Source organism: Petaurus breviceps, unplaced genomic scaffold (assembly GCF_028583685.1).
Source record: "Petaurus breviceps papuanus isolate PSGF00001 unplaced genomic scaffold, PetGlider_PUasm1.0 90823, whole genome shotgun sequence".
Taxonomy (NCBI): domain Eukaryota; kingdom Metazoa; phylum Chordata; class Mammalia; order Diprotodontia; family Petauridae; genus Petaurus; species Petaurus breviceps.
In genome coordinates, this window is record NW_027187352.1 from 10067907 (window position 1) to 10087743 (window position 19837).

A 19837-nucleotide genomic window follows, 5' to 3' on the forward strand; every position below is an offset into this window, starting at 1 on the left:
CACCAAGAGGTATCTCCATGGGCAATTAGATAAAACAGTAAGAGGCATCCCCAAGGATATACTGAGGGCTTTACCAACTGGACAGGGGCCTGGGCATAAAGAGTCCCAGATGTTTGGTGAGCTTGGGACAAACTAGTCCTTGACCAAAGGTCACTGTGGCATGATCTAAGGACGTGTTCTAAGCACTGTTATAAAAGCAAAAGGCTAAAAGAGAAAGCAATTATCTCATGCTTCTACTGTCCACTTTCTTGGTGCTTCTATAACCATGAAAAAGAGTCAGGCTTTTAAAATGGAATTCTATTTATATGATCCATGTGGCTCAGGAGGTAAATATCTAAAATTGCCACCAAATTCAGCCACAGTGAAAAGTCACAGGACGGTCAGAAACATGATATTTAATAGTACCAAGTCTTTGGAATTCCTGCTCAAAACATTCCTCTGCAGTAGGGTTTCTTAACCTGGGGTCTGTGAACTCATTTTAAAAAATATTTTGATTAATTTATTCCAATTAAATTGGATTTTTTTACAATCCTATGCATTTTATTCATTTAAAAATCTGATTCTGAGAAGGGGTCCTTAGGCTGCATCTGACTGTCAAATGGATCCGTTGAAACACAAAAAACTTAAGAACCCCTGTTCTACACTTTCTAAGTTTGAAACTAAAGTGAGTATACAAGGGTAGATATTGTTCAAAGTAGCTGTTAAAATGGGAAATGTCATATTAGTCCAAATATAGGCCTGCTGACCTAGATGTAATCTGAACCATAGGAAAGATCTTTAAAAAGAGAATAAATGTGTATAGACATAGAGTATTCCAAAAGTTTTATTTCCAATGAAAAATCATTATACAAAATTACCATATAAATATATATTTAATATGATTTTTTTTGTTTGTTTTTTTTTTTTTGGTCTGGATCTGGGAGTTCATCAACTTAAGGAATTCTCTATGCAAAAATTCCTCCAATGAAGCAGGGCAGCATCTTGTTTGTAATTTAATTACATGGGGCACCAAGTTAAATGACTTGCCCATAATCACACAGCTTTCATGTTGATTTGAAAACAGGTCTTCCTGACTCCAAGGCTGGCTCTTGGTACACTATGCTAAGCTTCCTCCCCATATTTATTATTAAAGGGTTAAAAAAAAACCTAGTTCTTTCCATAAAAATAAAGATATATTGTTTATCACATGACAAAGATGGGAAGAATAGCAATGACAAAAAGGAATAAAATTAAGAGCAAAATTGTAGACTGCAATCAGGTTTGGTTTAAGCCAGATGGGGAGAAAGTGAGGCCTACCTTCAGACTAATACGATAGCTCATGCATGGCATGCCTTGTGGTTGTTCAGCACAGAACCCAATCTCAGAAACAATTTTTTAACTTAAAGGTTAAATGGTCAAAATGTCAAAACATGATGGTTATCATCCAAATGGGTTATTAGATCAAGCAAAGGCCTAGCTTTAACGACCAGTGTGACCAAGGTCACATGAGGACTTCCCTGTGATCTGTGAAAGAAATGCAATGACCTTGAATGAATACAAATTCAACCTTTATTAAAAAGCAGAGCTTGGAGCAACCCAAGTCCTCTGCAGAGGCAGGGAGCCTAAATCTTCATGGAACTGTACTTGGGGATGATAGCATCTTCACCCTCCTCTTAATGGAATGGTATTCAAAAGGGCAATGAAAGCCAATGAGATGCCATGAATTAGCATATTAATGAGGCAGGCATTAATACACACAGGATGCTGTGCTCCTAAGGAGACTCTCCAAGCTGGACAGGGGCAGACCTGGGGCCAGGACCAAACTTCACAAACTCCCAATTCAGGACTCTTTCCATTTATATTACAGTTGCCCCAAAGCTTTTACAAACTCTTGGTCTCCTAAAACTGCCTAAGGGTTGGTATGGCCAATGGTATCACCCTTAAGAATGCACTGAGACCATTGAAGGCTTTCATGCAGGGGGAGAAAGCAAGGGCAGAGCAAGGAGGAAGGGTGCAGGAGTGTCACATACCCATCATTGTAAGCACCATCATGGCGGGAGGAGGTGAGAATGTCCATCTCAATGAGGTTGTCCTGCAAAGTCTCTAGGAATGTCTGCTTCGCTATGTTTCTACATACATATGGAAACATGAATGAAGCCAGTGAGTCATGCATCTATGAAGTGTGGTTTCAAACAAACAGAAAACAAAACAAAACGAAAACCAAGTGGCTGAAGTGTAGCTGCAGCTGGGCATGGAATTAGAATGAGGGCTTTCTGCGAATGCTCATATGTATAGGCTGCTGCTATACATATATACATACACACTGTACTACTTCAATGATCTAGGATTTCATCAGGGCGGTTACTCCCTCCACTGACGGAGATCACAGCCCCTCCACACCTTAGCAGAAAGTTTCCTTAAATGGTAGTGGCCCAAAAATGTATCTCCTGGTGGCCAACCTTCTGGTGATGGGTCTTACCAGAATTATTTGGGTAGGTCTACAGACAGGAGTCTTCAGACTCACAGTCCTAAGCTGATCTAGTCCAAAGCTTGAAATCTTTCTAGCTTTTGGAATGATTATACACACTGAGAAGTGGAATGTCAAAGGGGAAAGACCTGGGTTCTAATCCTGACTCTAACTTTTAATAGTTACATGACACTCCTCTACCTCTAGACCTCTCTAGTCCTGAGTTTCTTCATTCTATAACACAGGTATAATAATAATCAATTATAATTAATTGATAATTAATATTAAATAATTATAATTAATTATAATAATAGTAATTAATATTTAATCACAGGTCAGTGCAAGGAATGGTCTTTGTAGACCTAAAGAATAAATCACATTTCTATAGTGCCTTAAGGCTTAAGGAGTCATTTCTTCACAACAACCCTGCGAGGCAAGTGCTGCAATGCAAAATTATTACCATTTTAGAGACAGACAAACTAAGATTTAGAAAGGTAAAGTGACTTGACCTAAACCATACATACAATTAGCAATTATCCATGTAAGGATTAGGATCACAGGATAACGGATTTAGAGGTCATATAGGACAACATATCTTATAAATAAGGAAACTGAGATCCCAAGCAATAAAGTGACCTGTCCAATGTCTCATTGTAGTAGCAGAGTTGGGAATCCAAACTAGATCCCCTTTGGCAAGGGACCCAGAACCCCTGCCTCTGCACCAAAATGCCTCTCCAACCTTATTAAAGGACTACACAATCATTGGGTCTGTACTATCATCATCCCCCAAAACTGGCCAACTTGACACTTCCTGTGGACCTCCACATTGCTGTTCAGTAGTGTCCGACTCTTTGTGACACCATTTGAGGTTTTCTTGGCCAAGATTTTGGTTAATCATTTCCTTCTCCAGCTCGTTTTACTTTTGAGGAAACTGAGGCAATCAGGGTTAAGCAACTTGCCCAGGGTCACATAGCTAGTAAGTATCTGAGGTCAGATTTGAACTCGTGTAGATAAATCTTCCTGGCCCTCAGTCCAACACTCTATCCACTGTGCAATGGGAGGTATTTTTCTTAGAATGCCTGGCTTCCTTCAAGATTAGGTTCCTATACTGCCTTATGCATGAGGTGTTTCAAGGTCCAGCTCCCCCAGTTCCCTCTACTTTCTCCTCTGCAATCACTCTGTCTACACTTACATACATATGGAACAGCTTCTAAGGTGTGCTATGTCTTGTATATACCAATATATAGGGTATTGCAGAAGTCTTAGTGAGGTTTCTGCTATACTAAGACTTCTGGGATATTCCATATTTATGTTTTCTTCCCAGTTACAATGTAAACTCCTGGAAGACAAGACTGTTTGTTTTCTACTTGTAACCCCAGCACTTAGAACAATATATGGTATACAGTAAGTGCACAATAAATTCTTGATTAGTCAATTTATTAATATATGAGACAACTAACTCTACTGAGAAAAAGTTTCAACTGTTAGGAAATTTTCCTTTTTACCAAGTCTGAAGTCAGAACTGAGACGTCTATTGACTTCATGTTCAACACAACAGAACTAAAGTGCTAGCCCCACTTATCTCTCCTTCACAAGTCTGGAGAGTTTAGCAGGTGCTAACAGCTGAAAGAGATGCTCCTACAACTAGCAGGTGATCCCCAGATTTTTGTAAGTGAAGTCAATTTGTTAACTCAGGTTTGGGGATTTTTTACAAAATTAAGATATCTAAAAGTACATCTTATGGTCCCATTGAGCAGAAACAGTATACACACAGTGAAACGATCAGGTGTGAGAAAGGTTTCTCTGTCTGATAGAATCATGAAATGTGAGAGACTGAAGAATATCTAGTCCAAACACCCCTTTTTCTTACAAGTGATGAAACTGAGAGACTCAGAGAAAGGGGCTGATTTGTCCAAGGTTAACCAGTTAGTAAACAGCTTGAACTCTTTGGAATGGACTATGAGAGCATGATATGAATCCAAATTACAGAACAGAAACTGGAAAAAAAAGGCAATCACAGGCTACATTAAGAAAAAAATCATAGTGTCTGGGTTGAAGGAGGAAACAGTCCTACTCTCCCCTCTTGTTGCCTTGCTGGAGGTCTTCAATCATTGGCCAGAATGACCACTTTGGGGGAACGTTGTGGAGAGCAGTTCTTTTCAGTCACGGATTAGAGGAGACAGCCTTTGAGTTACCTGCTGACTCATAAGTTCCTGTGGCTGAAACCAGGTCTTATGAGTCTAAATTCATTGATCCTCATATAATGCCATATCATCTATCAATGGACAAGCTGAGCAAATAGCCAATAAAACTTCCTTTTTGTCCTACTGGCCTGAAATCTGACCCTTGGATACCATCCCTTGCCTTTCACAAAACTACAGCATCAAAATAAAGAATACAGCCTGAGAACTCATCTACCCATGAGGGATCTAGGGCTCACAGAAATAAGGTGAGTCAGTTAATCCAATGAGCTTTCCATGACGTTGTCCTCTAAGGTTGACCACTGTCCCCTCCATACCTCGAAGTCTCTCTTGAACCAAGACTTATTTCAAAGGCTTAACTTGCAGGGTTTTATGAGTCTGGGACTGCCACTTTATCTCCAAATCAGGAAAGTGACTCAAATTCATCACTCTGTAGTCAAAGAAAGTCAAGTATGTTGACTGATCCAAGGCCAAGGATTGTATATGTTTTCTGTATATGATTTATCTTTGCATTCCACAAACCTATATTATGGTGTCAAGTGCTAATAACAATGATAATGACAGTAAGAATGGCCAGCATTTATACAATGTTTGAAGGTTTGCAAAATGCTTTATATTTATGGATATTCTTTCATTTGAACCTTAGAACAACCTTGAAAGGTAGGTATTATTATTACTCCAATTTTACAGATGAGAAAACTGAGTTCGAGAGAGGCTAAGTGTCTTGCCTAGTATCACACGGGTAGTAGAAAAGGAATTTGAACTCAGGTCTTCTGACTCCAAATCTTGTTGTATTTCCAGGACATTTTACTGTTCCATGGTTGAAGATTTGAGTGAATTTTTTAAAAGATGTGGCAGAACATATGATAAATCTATAAATCTCAACATTTAAAAAATGAGAATAAATTTGATTAGACTATAATTCCATGAATTTCAGGAGCAGGCTGTCAAGGTTACTGAAATAGTAAGCTCCTAGTGAGCAGGGACCTTGATCCTACTTTTGGTTACAGAGGTGCTTCCTGAGACCTCCTGCCACAAGACAGCACAGTGTATTTCAAAGCTCAGGATGTGATATCAGAGGGCCAATTTTCAAGTTCCAGCTCTGCTATTAAATGTTTTGTCAAGCCTGAGGCAAAATGCTTTAAATTCTCTGAGCCTCAGTATCCTCATCTGTAAAACAGGGATAATAATCCTTGACTATCTACTTCACAGGACCACAAAGAACTGCTATGTAAACCCTGAAGAAATAATATCAACACATTTCCCTATTCTTGAAATTTTAGTAGTAATACCAGCACATACACACATACACTCTCTCTCTCTTAGGAGTAAAACGTTTTGCAAACTGAGATGCACTGTACAAAGGGGAACTTATCAATGTTTTCATCAATACAGCAAGCAAACACTTCTATTTCCTCCCTGGGGGGATCTATGCCCATGATCCGGATGCCAGACAAGCTCCCCTTAGAATATCTCAGCACTTAACCTGCGTCACCAGTCGGGACCTGGCTCTTGGGGATTTTAAATCCCACCTTAAAAATCCTATCAGGATACGACTTCCTCAAAAGTGCTAGGCATTTGAGACAACCTCAAGGTAATACAATGCAAAACCAAAGTATTTGTGTAGTGATCTATTTCAAGAATTATGTGACTATCTAAGGGGATCTAAGCTAGACTGAATGAAGCGTGCGGCATGTGCTGCTCTGAAACAGCCACTCTCTTCATTGCAGGGCCCCTTGTGATATTTAACACCAGATGAAAATGCTGGGGATTCACAAGGGTTTCACTGTCCCTTCTCTACCCATAGGGTTACCAAAGTCCTGCTCTGATGTCTTATTATGGAGTGGAGGGGAAGCTGAGCTCCTGCCAGGGAAACAGAAGCTTAGGCAGGCCCCACGAAACCAGAAAAGCTTTGAGCCCTGGCCAGGTGACAGACTGTGCATCTGCTGTCCAAGGCCTCATCTGGCCAAGTCCAGAGAGGCCCATTAGCTGAGGGCTGCCCACCAGAGGCCAAATTTCCTGGCCGTGGCAACACATGGAACACTTCTGCAAAGGCATGGGATTTAAGGATCTGCCTTCCTGTTGGGAGGGCCGACACCCGCAAAAACAGGGATGCTTTAAGTCACTGACCTAAGTCTTAGTGATATTCCGATACTCTAAGGACTTGGTTTTATCTGAATTCAAGTTATTTAATCATTTACAGAGTTTCATCTCTTAAATCAGAAGCACTACATTAATTATTAAATTCTGGGGTCTTGACTTTTAGCAGTGTGCCCTTAAGGCAAGCCATATCCCCTCTGACTCTCCATCTCCACATCTGTAAAGTTAACGGGTTGGATAACATGAATTTTAAGGTAACTCCCAGGCCCAACAGTCTCACATTCTATGACTAAGGGAGGATTTTTCTTTTCTGCTCTATTTTACTCTACTCTATCCTCTTACTAACTCTTGTAAAAGTTGGCCAGATATTCAAAAGACATTTTCTATAACTGAAACACCTCAATATTCTATTTTTCCAGAAAGACACGTGACAAGCTGGAAAGTACATGTACTGGGCTTTGAGTCAGAAGACCTAGGCTGGAGTCTTGGCTCTAATACTTTCTGGCTGAATATCCCTGAACAAATCACTCCCTCTTGGAGCATAATCTGTAAAATGGGGGCAACAGCAGGTAGTAAGAATCAAAATTGGAACTCAAATCTAGGTTTTCCCATGCCAGGACAACTGCTTTTCCCATTATGCATACTCTCCCTCCCTCACTTTGCACTGCAAAGCCCCAGGAGTATTCTGCTAGAGGGACCCTCAAGAGGCTGGAGACCATGGATTTTGAGATTCAGAAGTCCCCACTCTTCTAAATTCAGAGAGGTTTAGAGCTAGAAGGCACTTTAGAGATGACTTGTTCATAGGTCTCTGTCACTTCAGGGATCACTGAATACAGGTCTCATAACAGCTCTGTAAGACTGGTAATGTAAGTAAGTATTACCCCATTTTACAGAAATAGAAACCAAGGGTCAATGAGTTGAAGCAACTTGCCCAACTCGTGTCCTCTGACTTCAAATCCAAAGCTCTTTCAATATCAATTCTGATATTTCTATATGATTATGTTTCTCCCATGAGGCAAATGCCTCCTGGGAACAGTATTGTTTTCTGTTCTTAACAGAAAAAAGTATAGTATAAACCAAATACAATGAAATACAAATCAGGGTCTCAATAAATACCAAAAATTCACAAAGAGGGCTATCTATCTATACACACACATGTGTGTGTATATACATATATACATATGTATGTGCACATGTGTGCATGTAAGGACACAGACACATGAACCCTTTATGCAATTGTAATAGTAGTAGTAGTAGTAGTAATTAAAGCTAGCATTCATTCTCTAAATTTTGCCCAGAAATAAATTATTCTATTTTTTCTTGATTTTATTATATTTCTATATTATTATTATAGTTCCAAAAGCACAACCAGTTGTATAACACTACACCTCAAATGAAATAAAGGCATTTTAATGCAATGATATTCTGTTAAAGGAAAGGCAAAAATTGATAGCGATGACTATTAAGGCAGTTTTGTAAAAAGCTTTCATGGAAGATTTAAAGTGGACAAACGGGTTTGACCCTCTGGTTTAGACTCTTAATCTGCTACCTGCTTGAGAGGCAGAACAATATGGCAGGTGGAATGTTGGGCCTGGAGTCCTGAGATCCAGGTTTCAATTCTTGCCTCAGTTATTCGGAAACTACCGGATCTTGGATTGGTTCATTAATCTCTCTAATTCATTTGTCAAACAGACAATAAAATAAATAAATGAAATGAAATGAAATAACCCACCCAATACTCCCTCCCTCCAGGGATTTTTTTGAAAAAAAACTGTAAAGCACTATAGAAACTGGAGTTATTGTGAGGGACTAGAATTCAGTGACAGATATGGAAAATCCTGTGGGTCTCAATTTCCTTCTCTTTGAAGTGGGGCATAACAATACCTGCACTATCTACTTCACAGGTTTATGGTAAGAGAAAAGCTCTTGGTCTAAGGGAAAACACTACAGAAAAGTGAGCTGCTGCTAGTGTTTGCAGGCCTGACATGGTCTGAGAGCTGCCGCCTGAGTGGGGAAAGGCTGGGCCTAGGAAACAACCACCTGAATGGGCAGTTGTTTGGGGGGAGGCTACGCCATCCTCGATTCAAGCTCTCATCACAGAGGAAACCTGGTCATAAAGCTGTCTCTCCATTTCCCAAATCAGGTCTGCTAACCTGCACTCTGGAGCTGATGCACTGGGGGCACTTCTCCCCTGAGTTTGGTGGGGTTTTTTGTTTCTAATTTATCAGACAACGTTCCTGGCAGGTTATGAATCAGATGGTCCCGGTGAAATCAATTAAGTTGCACATGCTGCAAAGTGTGAAGGGAGAGGCCTCGCCTGGAGTCTGACTTTGCTGGATCCCACAAATGTAGCTCATGCCCAAAGCGGGCACAGGCACACCTGAGATCTCTGAAACAGTCTCCTGAGAGTTAGCTCCCAGGGAAAGCATGGGCTGTCCCAGGTTGCCTCCTCCCGTCTGGGCTCTCTCTGGCTCCATATAATGTCAGTGAGGATGGAAGGGGAGGAGAATGCTCTTCCACTCCAACCCAAGGCCTCCTCTTTTTTTCCTTCCCTTTCTCTTCTTAATAGCTGGAAAGCAGCAAAGTGGAACTGTGACTGGGCTTGGAATCAAGAAGACTGGAATTCAAATTCAGACACTCAGTAGCTATGTGACCCTGGATAAGTCACTTACTAATCTGCCTGTCTCTGTTTCTTCAACTGTAAAATGGGGGTAATAATAGCAACTACCTCCCAGGGTTGTCGTGAGGCTCAAATGAGATAATATTTGTAAAGATCTTGGCACAGTGCCTAGCACACAGGAGGGCCCTAACACGTGTTTCCTCCCCGCTTTCCTTCTTTTTTCCCTCCATCCCTTCTTTCTTTCCATCCATCCATCCACCCACCCTTCCTTCTTCACTTTCCTTGCTTCCTTCCTATTTTATATATCACAAAAGAGGGTTGTTGTTCAGTCATGTGGGACTCTTCCTGTCCCCGTTTGGGTTTTCTTTTTAAAGAAATTTAGATATATTTTAATCATATTAAAAAGGCTTTTTATGCTTATGCTATACTTTTTTAAAAAAGGTCTTTTGGTAAATTTTTAAATTTTAAACTTAAATACAAAATGAGAAAAGAAAAAAAATTGCTGTGTATACAACAGACCACAAGAGAGGATTCAATACAAAACAGTAAGTTTCCATTTCAAGAAAACCTATATAATAAATGCTACACATTGTTTTCAAAGCTGCTCAGCTTTCCTTTGCTTCCTTATTGGGTTTTTTGGGTCTCTGCTATGTATTTTCTGCTTTATTTTTCCCCTCCATCTCCCATACCGTAAAGAAGGCTACTATACATATAAACATTGATATCTATAAACATACACATAAACATGTATGTAAGACTGTGCTATGCTCATTTCCTCCTATCAGCTGTTTCTCTGAAGGTGAACAGCATCTTCTTTCATAAGTCCAAGTCTTTGCATGTTTTTCTAAATCAACCAGCTAATCATTTCCTACACTACTACAATATTCCAACCCAATCTGAGAGACTGCCTGTGAAAGCTTTTTTTTTCTCCGATTTTCTGCATTCCTTCTATTTCTGGTTACATGTTTTATTTATACAAGAAAATTTTAATTTAAAATAATTGAATTATCCTTTTTATACTTCAATAACACTCTCACCTTATAGCTTAAGGTCTGATACTGCAGAAACTACTGCCTTTACATATTTTTCCCTGGTTTCTTTGATGTTCCTGACCTGTTGTTCTTCCAAATGAACTCTGTTATTATTTCTTCTACCTCATTAAAATAATTATTTTAGCATTTAGGCTTTTCTTTATAAAGATACTGGAGTGGTTTGCCATTTCCTTCTCTAGCTTACTTTACAGATGAGGAAACTGAGGCAAACAAGGTTGTGACTTGCTCAGAATCACACAGCTAATAAATATCTCTGGCTGGATTTGAACTCAGGAAGATGAGTCTCCTCGATTCCAAGCCCAATGTTCTAGCTGCTGCACCATCTTCAGACCAGTAAGAATGAGCTGTACATACAGTGGGCTTCCTGTCATTAAAACCTTGCCTGCCCTCTGATAAAGTCCAACCTAGTAGCAAGAATATAACCTCACCCATATATATAATATATATAATATAATATTATATATAACATTGGGGGAACACTCTAATTTGGTCTTTATGTAATATGCCTTCTTCCATGAATTAATCATCCAAATGGTCATTAGAACAGTGCTTTTTTTTTGGTAGGAACTACACATAAGAAAGATCATTATAATGATAGCTAGCATTTATATAGAGACTTAAGATTTGCCAACAGCTTTATAAATATTGTTACATTTGGTTCTCATGGTAACTCTGTGAGGTAGGTGCTACTTTAAATCCCTATTTTATAGATGAGGAAACTGAGGCTGAGAGAGGTTATAAAAATGCTTTCTGCAAATATATTCTGGGAGTCATCACACAGCCCTGCATCACACACAGCTACTAAATGTCTGAGACAGAATGTGAACCTAGGTTTTCCCAACTATCAAGCCTACCACTCTCTCTATTCACTGTGTCATCTAACTACCTCCAATTTTAAAGTAATTAATTCTTATGCCAAGGTCAATATATTAATCCAAACAGCATCTGACTGGTACGCTTCTAGGCACTGGGGATCCAAAGACAAAAATCAATACTAATAACTGACTTTTCCAAGGCAAGTTCAAGTTTGCAAAGCATTTGATATACAAAATCTCCTTTGAGCCTCACATCAGGCATGAGGTACCTACTTACTAGCCCCATTTTGCAGATGATGTGACTGAGGCTAAGAAAGGAACCAACCACAGGTTTCACAATGGGGTCTGAAGTCCAGATCTACTGACTCCAGGTTTCCACTATGCTAAAGTCACATAGTTCTGTGCCCTCATTTTAAATGTGTAAAAACCAAGACTGAGAAAAATTAACTGACTTGCCCAAAGTCACAGAGGTAGGAGAAGAACTGGGACTCAGGTCTCTTGCCTCCCACCTGCAGGGTCATTCCACCGTCCTACTCTGTCTACAATTCTGCCCCACTAGTCTGGCTCCTTTCATTCCGTGCTAGCTTAGAAAGTCTCCAACTACCAAAAGCCATTTTTTCAGAAAAGAAAAAGGTAAAAATTGAGAACACTTTCCCCTTTTCTTTCACCTGACAAGCTTTTCTCACTTGGGTCTGCATGAGAGTGGTCCCTCTGTGTCAGAGAACTCTTCATTCTGTTATCATAAAATAACCGCTATTCACCACCTTTCCCCTCTCTTACCCCACTCCCTTCCCCGTCCCAACATCTGGGCTCAAGTAGAGGTCTTCACATTTGTCCCCATCAAGTTTCACAGTCTTAATTTGGTCAATTGTTCCACTTGGTTACGGTCTTTTAAAATCTTGGCTTCTATAATCAAAGCTATTAACTTTGCCTCCCAGAGTCACATCATCTGCAAACTTAATAACCGTGCCATCGATGCCTTCGTCCAAGTCATTGTCAGAAGCACTGAAGAGAAAAGGGTTATGGCACCCATTTTCATATCCTCCTCAATACCAAGTGCATGATTATTTTCTTTTCCAGATGTCTAAGGATATTTGATTTGTGACTCATGCACTCAGCATGGCCTATTTTCAATTCAATAATAATTCATTTAACAAATCAAACATTTGATATGCACGTACTATCTATAGAATATTGTGTTTGGAGATGAGGTAGGTGAAAAGTTTAGATAACATAGTCCTCATGAAGTGTACAGTCTAGTAAAGCAAGAGACCAACCTTCACGATTATAATATGCATTATATAAGTGTATTAAAAATTCATAAAGCAACATAGGACATAAGTAAGGTCTGAGGAGGATGGTCAGGGAAGGCTTCACGGAGGCAGTGACAGCTGAGTTTGGCTATTGAAGGATAGGTAAGAAAGGGAGGGAAGGCACAGCATCCAGAAAGAACAGCTTGAACAAAGGGAGATCACAACACTTTATACTTTATATAATAAACCTGTTTTTTTTGGGGGGGGGGAATCCCAAAATGATTATTAGAGGTAGGGCTTGGTGCTGGGTTCTTTTCTGTTCTTTCTCTGTACCCTTTCTTTTGGTGATTTTATCAGATGCCATGGTTCAATTACTAGCTCTATGTAGATGATGATGATGATGCCCAAATTTACATATCTAGTCCTCTTTGTCCAGAGTAACAGCACTGTATCACCTATGTCCTGCTGGACAGCTCCATCTAGATGTCTCACATGAAAAGAAGCTCAAATATTGAAAAATGGAAATCTTCTTTTCCCCTTGAGCCCACCTTTCCTCCTAATTACTTTGCTTCTGATAAGGCTATTTCCCACCATCCTCTAGTCACCTGTGAGAAATTCTCCCTCATTCCACCTTCCTTTCCGCAATGTGCATTTAGGGGTCATTTTGGGTAAGCTGACCTCTACATTTTTCAATTTCATCCCCTTTTCACTAACTTGGCCACCATCTTGGTATAGGCCCTCAAAACCTCTCAACTCTATTAGTACAAAAGCCTGCAAAAAAGCTGCAGCCTCTCTCTTGCCCCAACCATCTTCCATAGAGTTGCCAAAAGAATGCTCCTCAAGCAGAGGTCTGACCATGTCATTTTCCTGGCAAAAGTTTCAGTGATCCTTAAGATAAAATACAATTTCTTTTGCAAACTTCCTGAATGCAAGGGCCATTTCATTATCATCTTTGTAACCTCAGTCCCTAGCAAAATATATGGCAATACTAAGAGACTAATAATGTCTTTTGAGTGATAAAAAGGACCTGAAAATTTGCTTTTTGCCTATCCTTTTCTACTGATTCCATATCACTCCCCCCTCATGCATCCTGTATATCAGCTGAGACAACACTCAGGTGTCACGGTGGGGAGGACAGAGCATAGACTTGGCATCAGGAAGACCTAAGTTGAAATCTGGTTTCAGACACTAGCTGTGTGACCTTGGACAAGTCCCATAATCAATCTCTCTCTCTCTCTCTCTCTCTCTCTCTCTCTCTCTCTCTCTCTCTGTCTCTCTCTCTCTCTCTCTCTGTCTCTCTCTCTCAGTTTCCTCATTTGTAAAAGGAGGATAATAATAACTCCTGCCTCCCAGGGTTACAATGAGGATAAAATAAGATATTTGTAAAATAAAGCCTTGCAAATATTACAGCACAATATTGTTGTTCAGTCATTTCATAAGCCCATTTGGGGTTCTCTTGGCAAAGACACTGAGTGGTTTGCCAATTCCTTCTCCAGTTCATTTTTACAGATGAGGAAACTGAGGCAAACAGGGTTAAGTGACTTGCCACGGTCACACAGTTAGTAAATGTCTGAGTCTGAATTTTAACTCAGTTCCTCCTCACTCCAGGGCTGGTTCTCTATCCACTGAGACACCTAGATGTCTCCATGGTTTAGTAACTTGTTCTAGGATTTGAATCCAGATCCTGACTCTAAAGCCAGGGTACCACACTGCATTTATTCTGCATTTATACACAGTGTATGTGTCTATCTATCTGTCTATATATGTATTGTGTGTATAAACACATATATGTGCATATAATATACAATGCATATACATAGTAAATATATAATGTATATGTCAGGTATACAGTAGATACACAGATACATAGCATGTACACATATACATGTATGAATACATATGTATATATCTGCTACATAACTGTGCATATATAGGATATATGCATCTATATATAAAGTATGTATATACTTTGTATTTACATCTGCATACATTTATTTTAAAGATCTTTGTTACTGCCTCTAAGTAGAATGCGCGCTTCCCAAAGGCACTGATTATTTTTGTTTTATTTTGGTCTTTGTAATCTCCAGCATCTAATATAATGCCTTGAACAAAGAAGGCATTTAACAGATGTCTGTTGAACTGAACTGGCTGTAGCACGGTGATGGAGAACCCTTGAAGGAGGTCTCTCATCAATAACCAGCTCTGAGACACAGAAAAAAGTCAAGACAGAAAGGCTCCACAAGTATCCATTTCCTCATCTGTTAGACCTCTAAGCACCCTACTCCCATTCTAGGTGCCGGGTTCTAATCATCTCTGCTGTAAACTCTTTAAATCTACTGCTGTTTGGCTCTCCAGGCTCTCTTTTTAATCTTACCTTGGTGACGTGCTGAGGTACAGGAAGTAAGAGGATCATAAGATCACAGACACAGGCCTAGATGAAACCTTAGTGCAGACCAAATCCCTCATTTTTCAGATAAAGAAACTGAGGAACACAGGTTAAGTGATGTGTCCATGTCACAAGGCTAATAAGTGTTTGAGACAGGATCTGAACTCAGGTTTTCCTGACTGTAAGTTCACTGTCCAATGCATTCCACCATGCTAAGTAGGGAAATAAGCAGGACCAACAGAAATTCTGTAGAATACAACGGATTTGGGGGCCACATGAATCTTTTTTTTTTTTTTGCTTTTTTGGAGGGCAATTAAGGTTAAGTGACTTGCCCAAGGTCACATGGCTAGTTTTTGTGTTAAGTGTCTGAGTCTGGATTTGAACTCGGGTCCTCCTGACTCCAGAGCTGGTGCTCTATTCACTATGCCACCTAGCCGCCCCGACATGAATCTTTTAAAAGCACTATTTGCCTCACTGAAAATACAGGGAACATTTGGGCAGTGACTTCAGGCATAATTTCCTCTGCTCACTGAACTGATATGTAATTCAGGCAGAGAAACACTTTTTGGCAAGCACATTGCTGTTTCCTTCACATGAATTCAGCTCAACAAAATAAGCATTTATAGAGGCTCTACCTGTTTTGTGTGCCACTGCAGGAAGAAGATGCACACAGCATCAAGGGCCCTGAGCTCACCCTCGATATGGCCGAGCATCAGGGAAGCCTCCAGCAGAGACCTGATGGCTCAGAAGGCAGCAGGCAGAGAGCCATGGGCACATAATGGGCCCACACGATGGCTTCAGTCTCTCTGCTTTCAGCAGTACTGAGGTGCTAACCAGGAAAATCAAGGTGAGGCTTGGCAAAGGTAATCATCCAGGCCCCAATTGAGGGAGGGGAGATGATGATGATGCCTTGGGATTTTCTGGTACAAAAAGCCAAGTGAGGCATCTCAAATTCAATCTCCCCTCCAGGAACACACAGTTCATTGAGGTTAGTCTCTTCATAATCAAGTTTCAAATATAACTGGAATTACAATGACAGTAATCGCTAGTATTTATATGGCAACTGAAGATTCACAAAATTCTTTATAACTATTATCTCATTTGATCCTCACAACAACTCTGAGAGGTAGATGCTACTATTATCCTCATTTTAACAGATAAGGAAACTGAGGCAGACAGAGATGACGTCACTTGCTCAGGGTCATGGAGCTAGTGTCTGAGGCAGGATTTGAACTCAGATCTTCATGACTCCAAATTCCACTGTTTTATATACCTCCCCACAAAATATAATCATAATAGGGTGGGGGGGGTGGAATTGGCAGTGATGGGAAGCTTGATACCATATCTCGGTGTTTCTGAACTAGTCATTCTCCTCCATCCCTAGAATCACTCCCTCATCACCTCCACCTCCAAGAATCCACCTCTTCTTTCAAAATGCAGATCAAGTACTACCTTCTACAGGCCCAATGCAAGGATCCTCTCTCCCAAACTTTGATTCTTCCCTATGTATTTACAATATGTGTGTCGTCTCCTCTGAAAGAATAAGAGCTCTCTGAGAGCCAGGATTGTTTCATTTTTTTTTATATCTCTCTATTCCTAAGCAGCATCTCCTGGTGACTCTTGGACCCCGCCCTTTCTCCTTTTCAGCTTTCTTTTATGTACTGTTTCCCCCATTATACTGTAAGCTCCTAGAGGGCAAGGACTATCTTTTTCTTATTTTTATCCCCAGCACTTAGCACAGTGCTGGGTACACAGTAGGTACTTACTAAATATTTATTTACATTTCTCTGGGTCTCTATTTCCTCAATTATAAAACAGGACGATAATAGCACCTACCTCATAGGGTCATTGTGAGAATCAAATGAAAGAAGAGAGCTATATTGCTTTGCAAACCTTAGAGCACTGGATAAATGCTAGCTATTAGCTACTGGGTTCTGGCCCTAATTCACTGTGTTGTCTTTGGAAAGTTACTTCCTCTGTCTGGGCCCCAGTTACTCCACTTATACAAAGGGGGGTGGGTAGGAGGGATGACCCCTAAAGGCCCTGACAATGCTGACATCCCACCTCCCATGTTTACAACCTCATGTGTCTGCCCTATTTGGCCATGCTCACCAGCATCCTCCATCTTTTGCATTTTCATAACCTATATTCCTAAGCTGAAATGAAAGGAATTTGCAATTTTCCCTTGGAAAAGTACTGGTGTCCCAAGAGCTTTCATTAGCTCTTAGGAAAACCAAGCCAGGATCTTTAAAAAGCAATGAAAAGCCATGCTCATTCAAACTTCAACCAAGAGGAAGTCATCTCTTAATCTGCTGGCTTGGGAACAAGAAGGAGCCTGTATACCCCAGTGCAACAGACAGTTGTGTCAAGGAGATGTGGGTAAAATGGAAATGGTAATTCTTTCTCTGACTCACCCCAAGGCTGGCTTGTAGGCTCAAATGAGAAGAGAGACCTGTAAGGGCTTTACGAATCATAAGGTAGGATAGAAATGCTAGTGAATAGTACTTGACATGGGCAGCTAGCTGGTGCAGTGGATAGAGAGCTGGGCCTGGAGTTAGGAAGATTCATCTTCCCGAGTTCAAATCTGGCCTCAGACACATACTAGCTAGGTGACCCTGGGGAAGTCTCTTAACCCTATTTGCCTCAGTTTCCTCAACTATAAAATGACCTGCAGAAGGAAATGACAAACTACTCCAGTATCTTTGCCAAGAAAACCCCAAATGGGTCACAAAGAATTGGACAAAACTGAAAAATGACTGAACAAAATTGACATGTATATAGGCTTTAAGGTTTGCCAAATGATCTATATACATTATCTCACTTAACTATCACAATCATCCCTGAATATTAAAGGCCTTATAACCTCCATTTTATATATGGAGAAACTGAGGTTCAAAGATGTTAGGTGATCTGTCATTAGCCCCACATTTTCATTCTGTGGCCCTGTTCTAACTCCTGGAGATCAAGGATTGCTGATTCAGTGTATTTTCTCACTGTGCCTAGGAAGGTAGGAGTGATGACAGATCAAATTTAAACAACACTTGTTGGCTTATGTGGAGTTTGTCTCACTGTAATACAGAGATTATCCCCATTTATAGATTCAGTTTTAAAACAACTAAAACTGATCAAACACCAGTGATGTGAAGGACCCTGTACATGCTGGGGATTCACGGATGAAATATAACATGGTTTCTGCCCACAAGGAAAAGACCATCTACTGTGCAAATGAGCATCATACAAGGGGGATCCGGAAGGTTTCAGGGAAGGAAAATGAGATGTCCCAAGTCAAACTTACACAACTGGTACTGTAAGTTCCATGAAGACAGAAGCTGCATGTCAGCTAGGTGATTTAAAAAAAAAATTTCCTCTGGCATAAAGCTTCGCACAAAGTATGTGTTTAATAAATGTTAGTGAGAGAAAGAAAGGAAGGGAAGACGAAAGGAAGAAAGGAAGGAGGAAAGGGGAAGAGGAAAAGGAAGGGAGGAAGGAAGAAGGGAAATGAGGGAGGAAATGAAGGGAAGAATGAAAGGAGAAAAGAGGGGAAGAATGGGAAGAAGGGAGGAGAGAAAGAAGGGAAGGAGAGAATGAATGAAAGAAAGAGAAGGAGAAAAGAGAAGAAAGAGAGAAGGGAAAGAGGGAAGGGAGAAGAGGAGAGAACAAGGGGAGGAAGGAGGGAAAAGGAGAAAAGAAGGAGATGGGGAAGAAGGTAAGGGAAGAAGGAAGGGAGAATGAAAAGAAGAAGGGAGGAAAGAAAGAGCGAAGGGAGAGAATGAAGAAAGGGAAGAAGGAAGGAATGGAGGGAAAGACAAACACAGACAAACATGAGGGAAGGAAGGAAGAACGATTGAAGGAGAAAAGGAGAGCCCTTCACAGTCCCCTCTGATTCTAAATTAATTGATCCTTCCAGTATACCCTACATACTGTGCTGTGCTGTGCTGTGCCTCACCACATAGAGGGAGACCAAAAACCAAAATCTTGTTTTCCCCACAGCCTGTTGCATTTCCCATCTCTTACTTTGTTTATTCTATTCCTCTGATAGCTTCTCCTGATCAATGGTTGAGAAACTGTGCTGTACTTTGGGCTCTCAGGCCTAATACCAATAAACTGAAAGACCCTAGAGTCAGTATCAGAATGAGAACGAGATCCAGAGGAACCCAGTCCTTCAGAACAAGATCCAAACAGAGGCCAGCATAAACTCACTACAACTGCGGAGACCCCAAAGAGAGAGAATTTTCTGGTGCTGAGAGAGGAACGACATTGGTACATACACATCCCTCCAACAGGAAGGAAGTGAGGACTCACCTCAGTGACAGGGCTGGAAGAGATGTCAGCACCCATAAAGGCCAATCCCCCTCATTTTATAGTAGAGGAAACTGAGGCTCCTATGCCCAAAGCCATGTAAAAGAGCCAGGGTCCAAACCTCTGACACCAGATATAACGCTTTTACTACTGTTACCATGTCGTCCGTGAAAATGAAGAGAGAAGAAAGGAAAGAGAAGGATGGGGATGGGGGTGAGGGTGGAGGTGGGTAATGGAGGGGGCGAAGTTTGTGAGTCTCATGAATGAGCGACTCCACTATCCTATCCAAACTCGACAAGCATTTACCCACAACACTCTTTCAGGGAGGGGAGCTACGTCAGCAGAGTTATCTTCCATCTTCCTTGGTGGCCCCACATGTTCCTGGCCATCTAAAATCAACAAGCACATTCCCTTTCCTCCTCCACACTGTGTTCAGAAGAGAGCTGTGTGTGCTTGCATAGCAGCAGATCCTAATGAGAACGTCATCTGCATATGCCTTCCTCACTCTCTTCTCTGAAAGGCCGAGAATCCACTGATCCAGCTGAGAGATTTGGGACTGTGGTCCCCACGCAGCAGTAACGGTGGTGTTTTACTTCCTTGTTGTCATGGAGATGGGAAGGGCTTCACATGTGAGTCGGATGCTCTCTTAAATACAGAAACAATGC

The 19837-nt window shown here is 40.7% G+C and overlaps 1 protein-coding gene across 2 annotated transcripts in view; it reads right to left on the reverse strand.

Moving 5' to 3' along the window:
* The window catches only part of TENM4 (teneurin transmembrane protein 4), a 1707472-nt gene that overhangs the window by 333008 nt on the left and 1354627 nt on the right, over positions 1-19837 (reverse strand). For both annotated transcript variants that reach the window (XM_069070949.1, XM_069070950.1), the window contains one exon: positions 2010-2108. In XM_069070949.1, coding sequence (XP_068927050.1) covers positions 2010-2108 — 99 coding nt within the window. The remainder of the gene's footprint in view (positions 1-2009; positions 2109-19837) is intronic.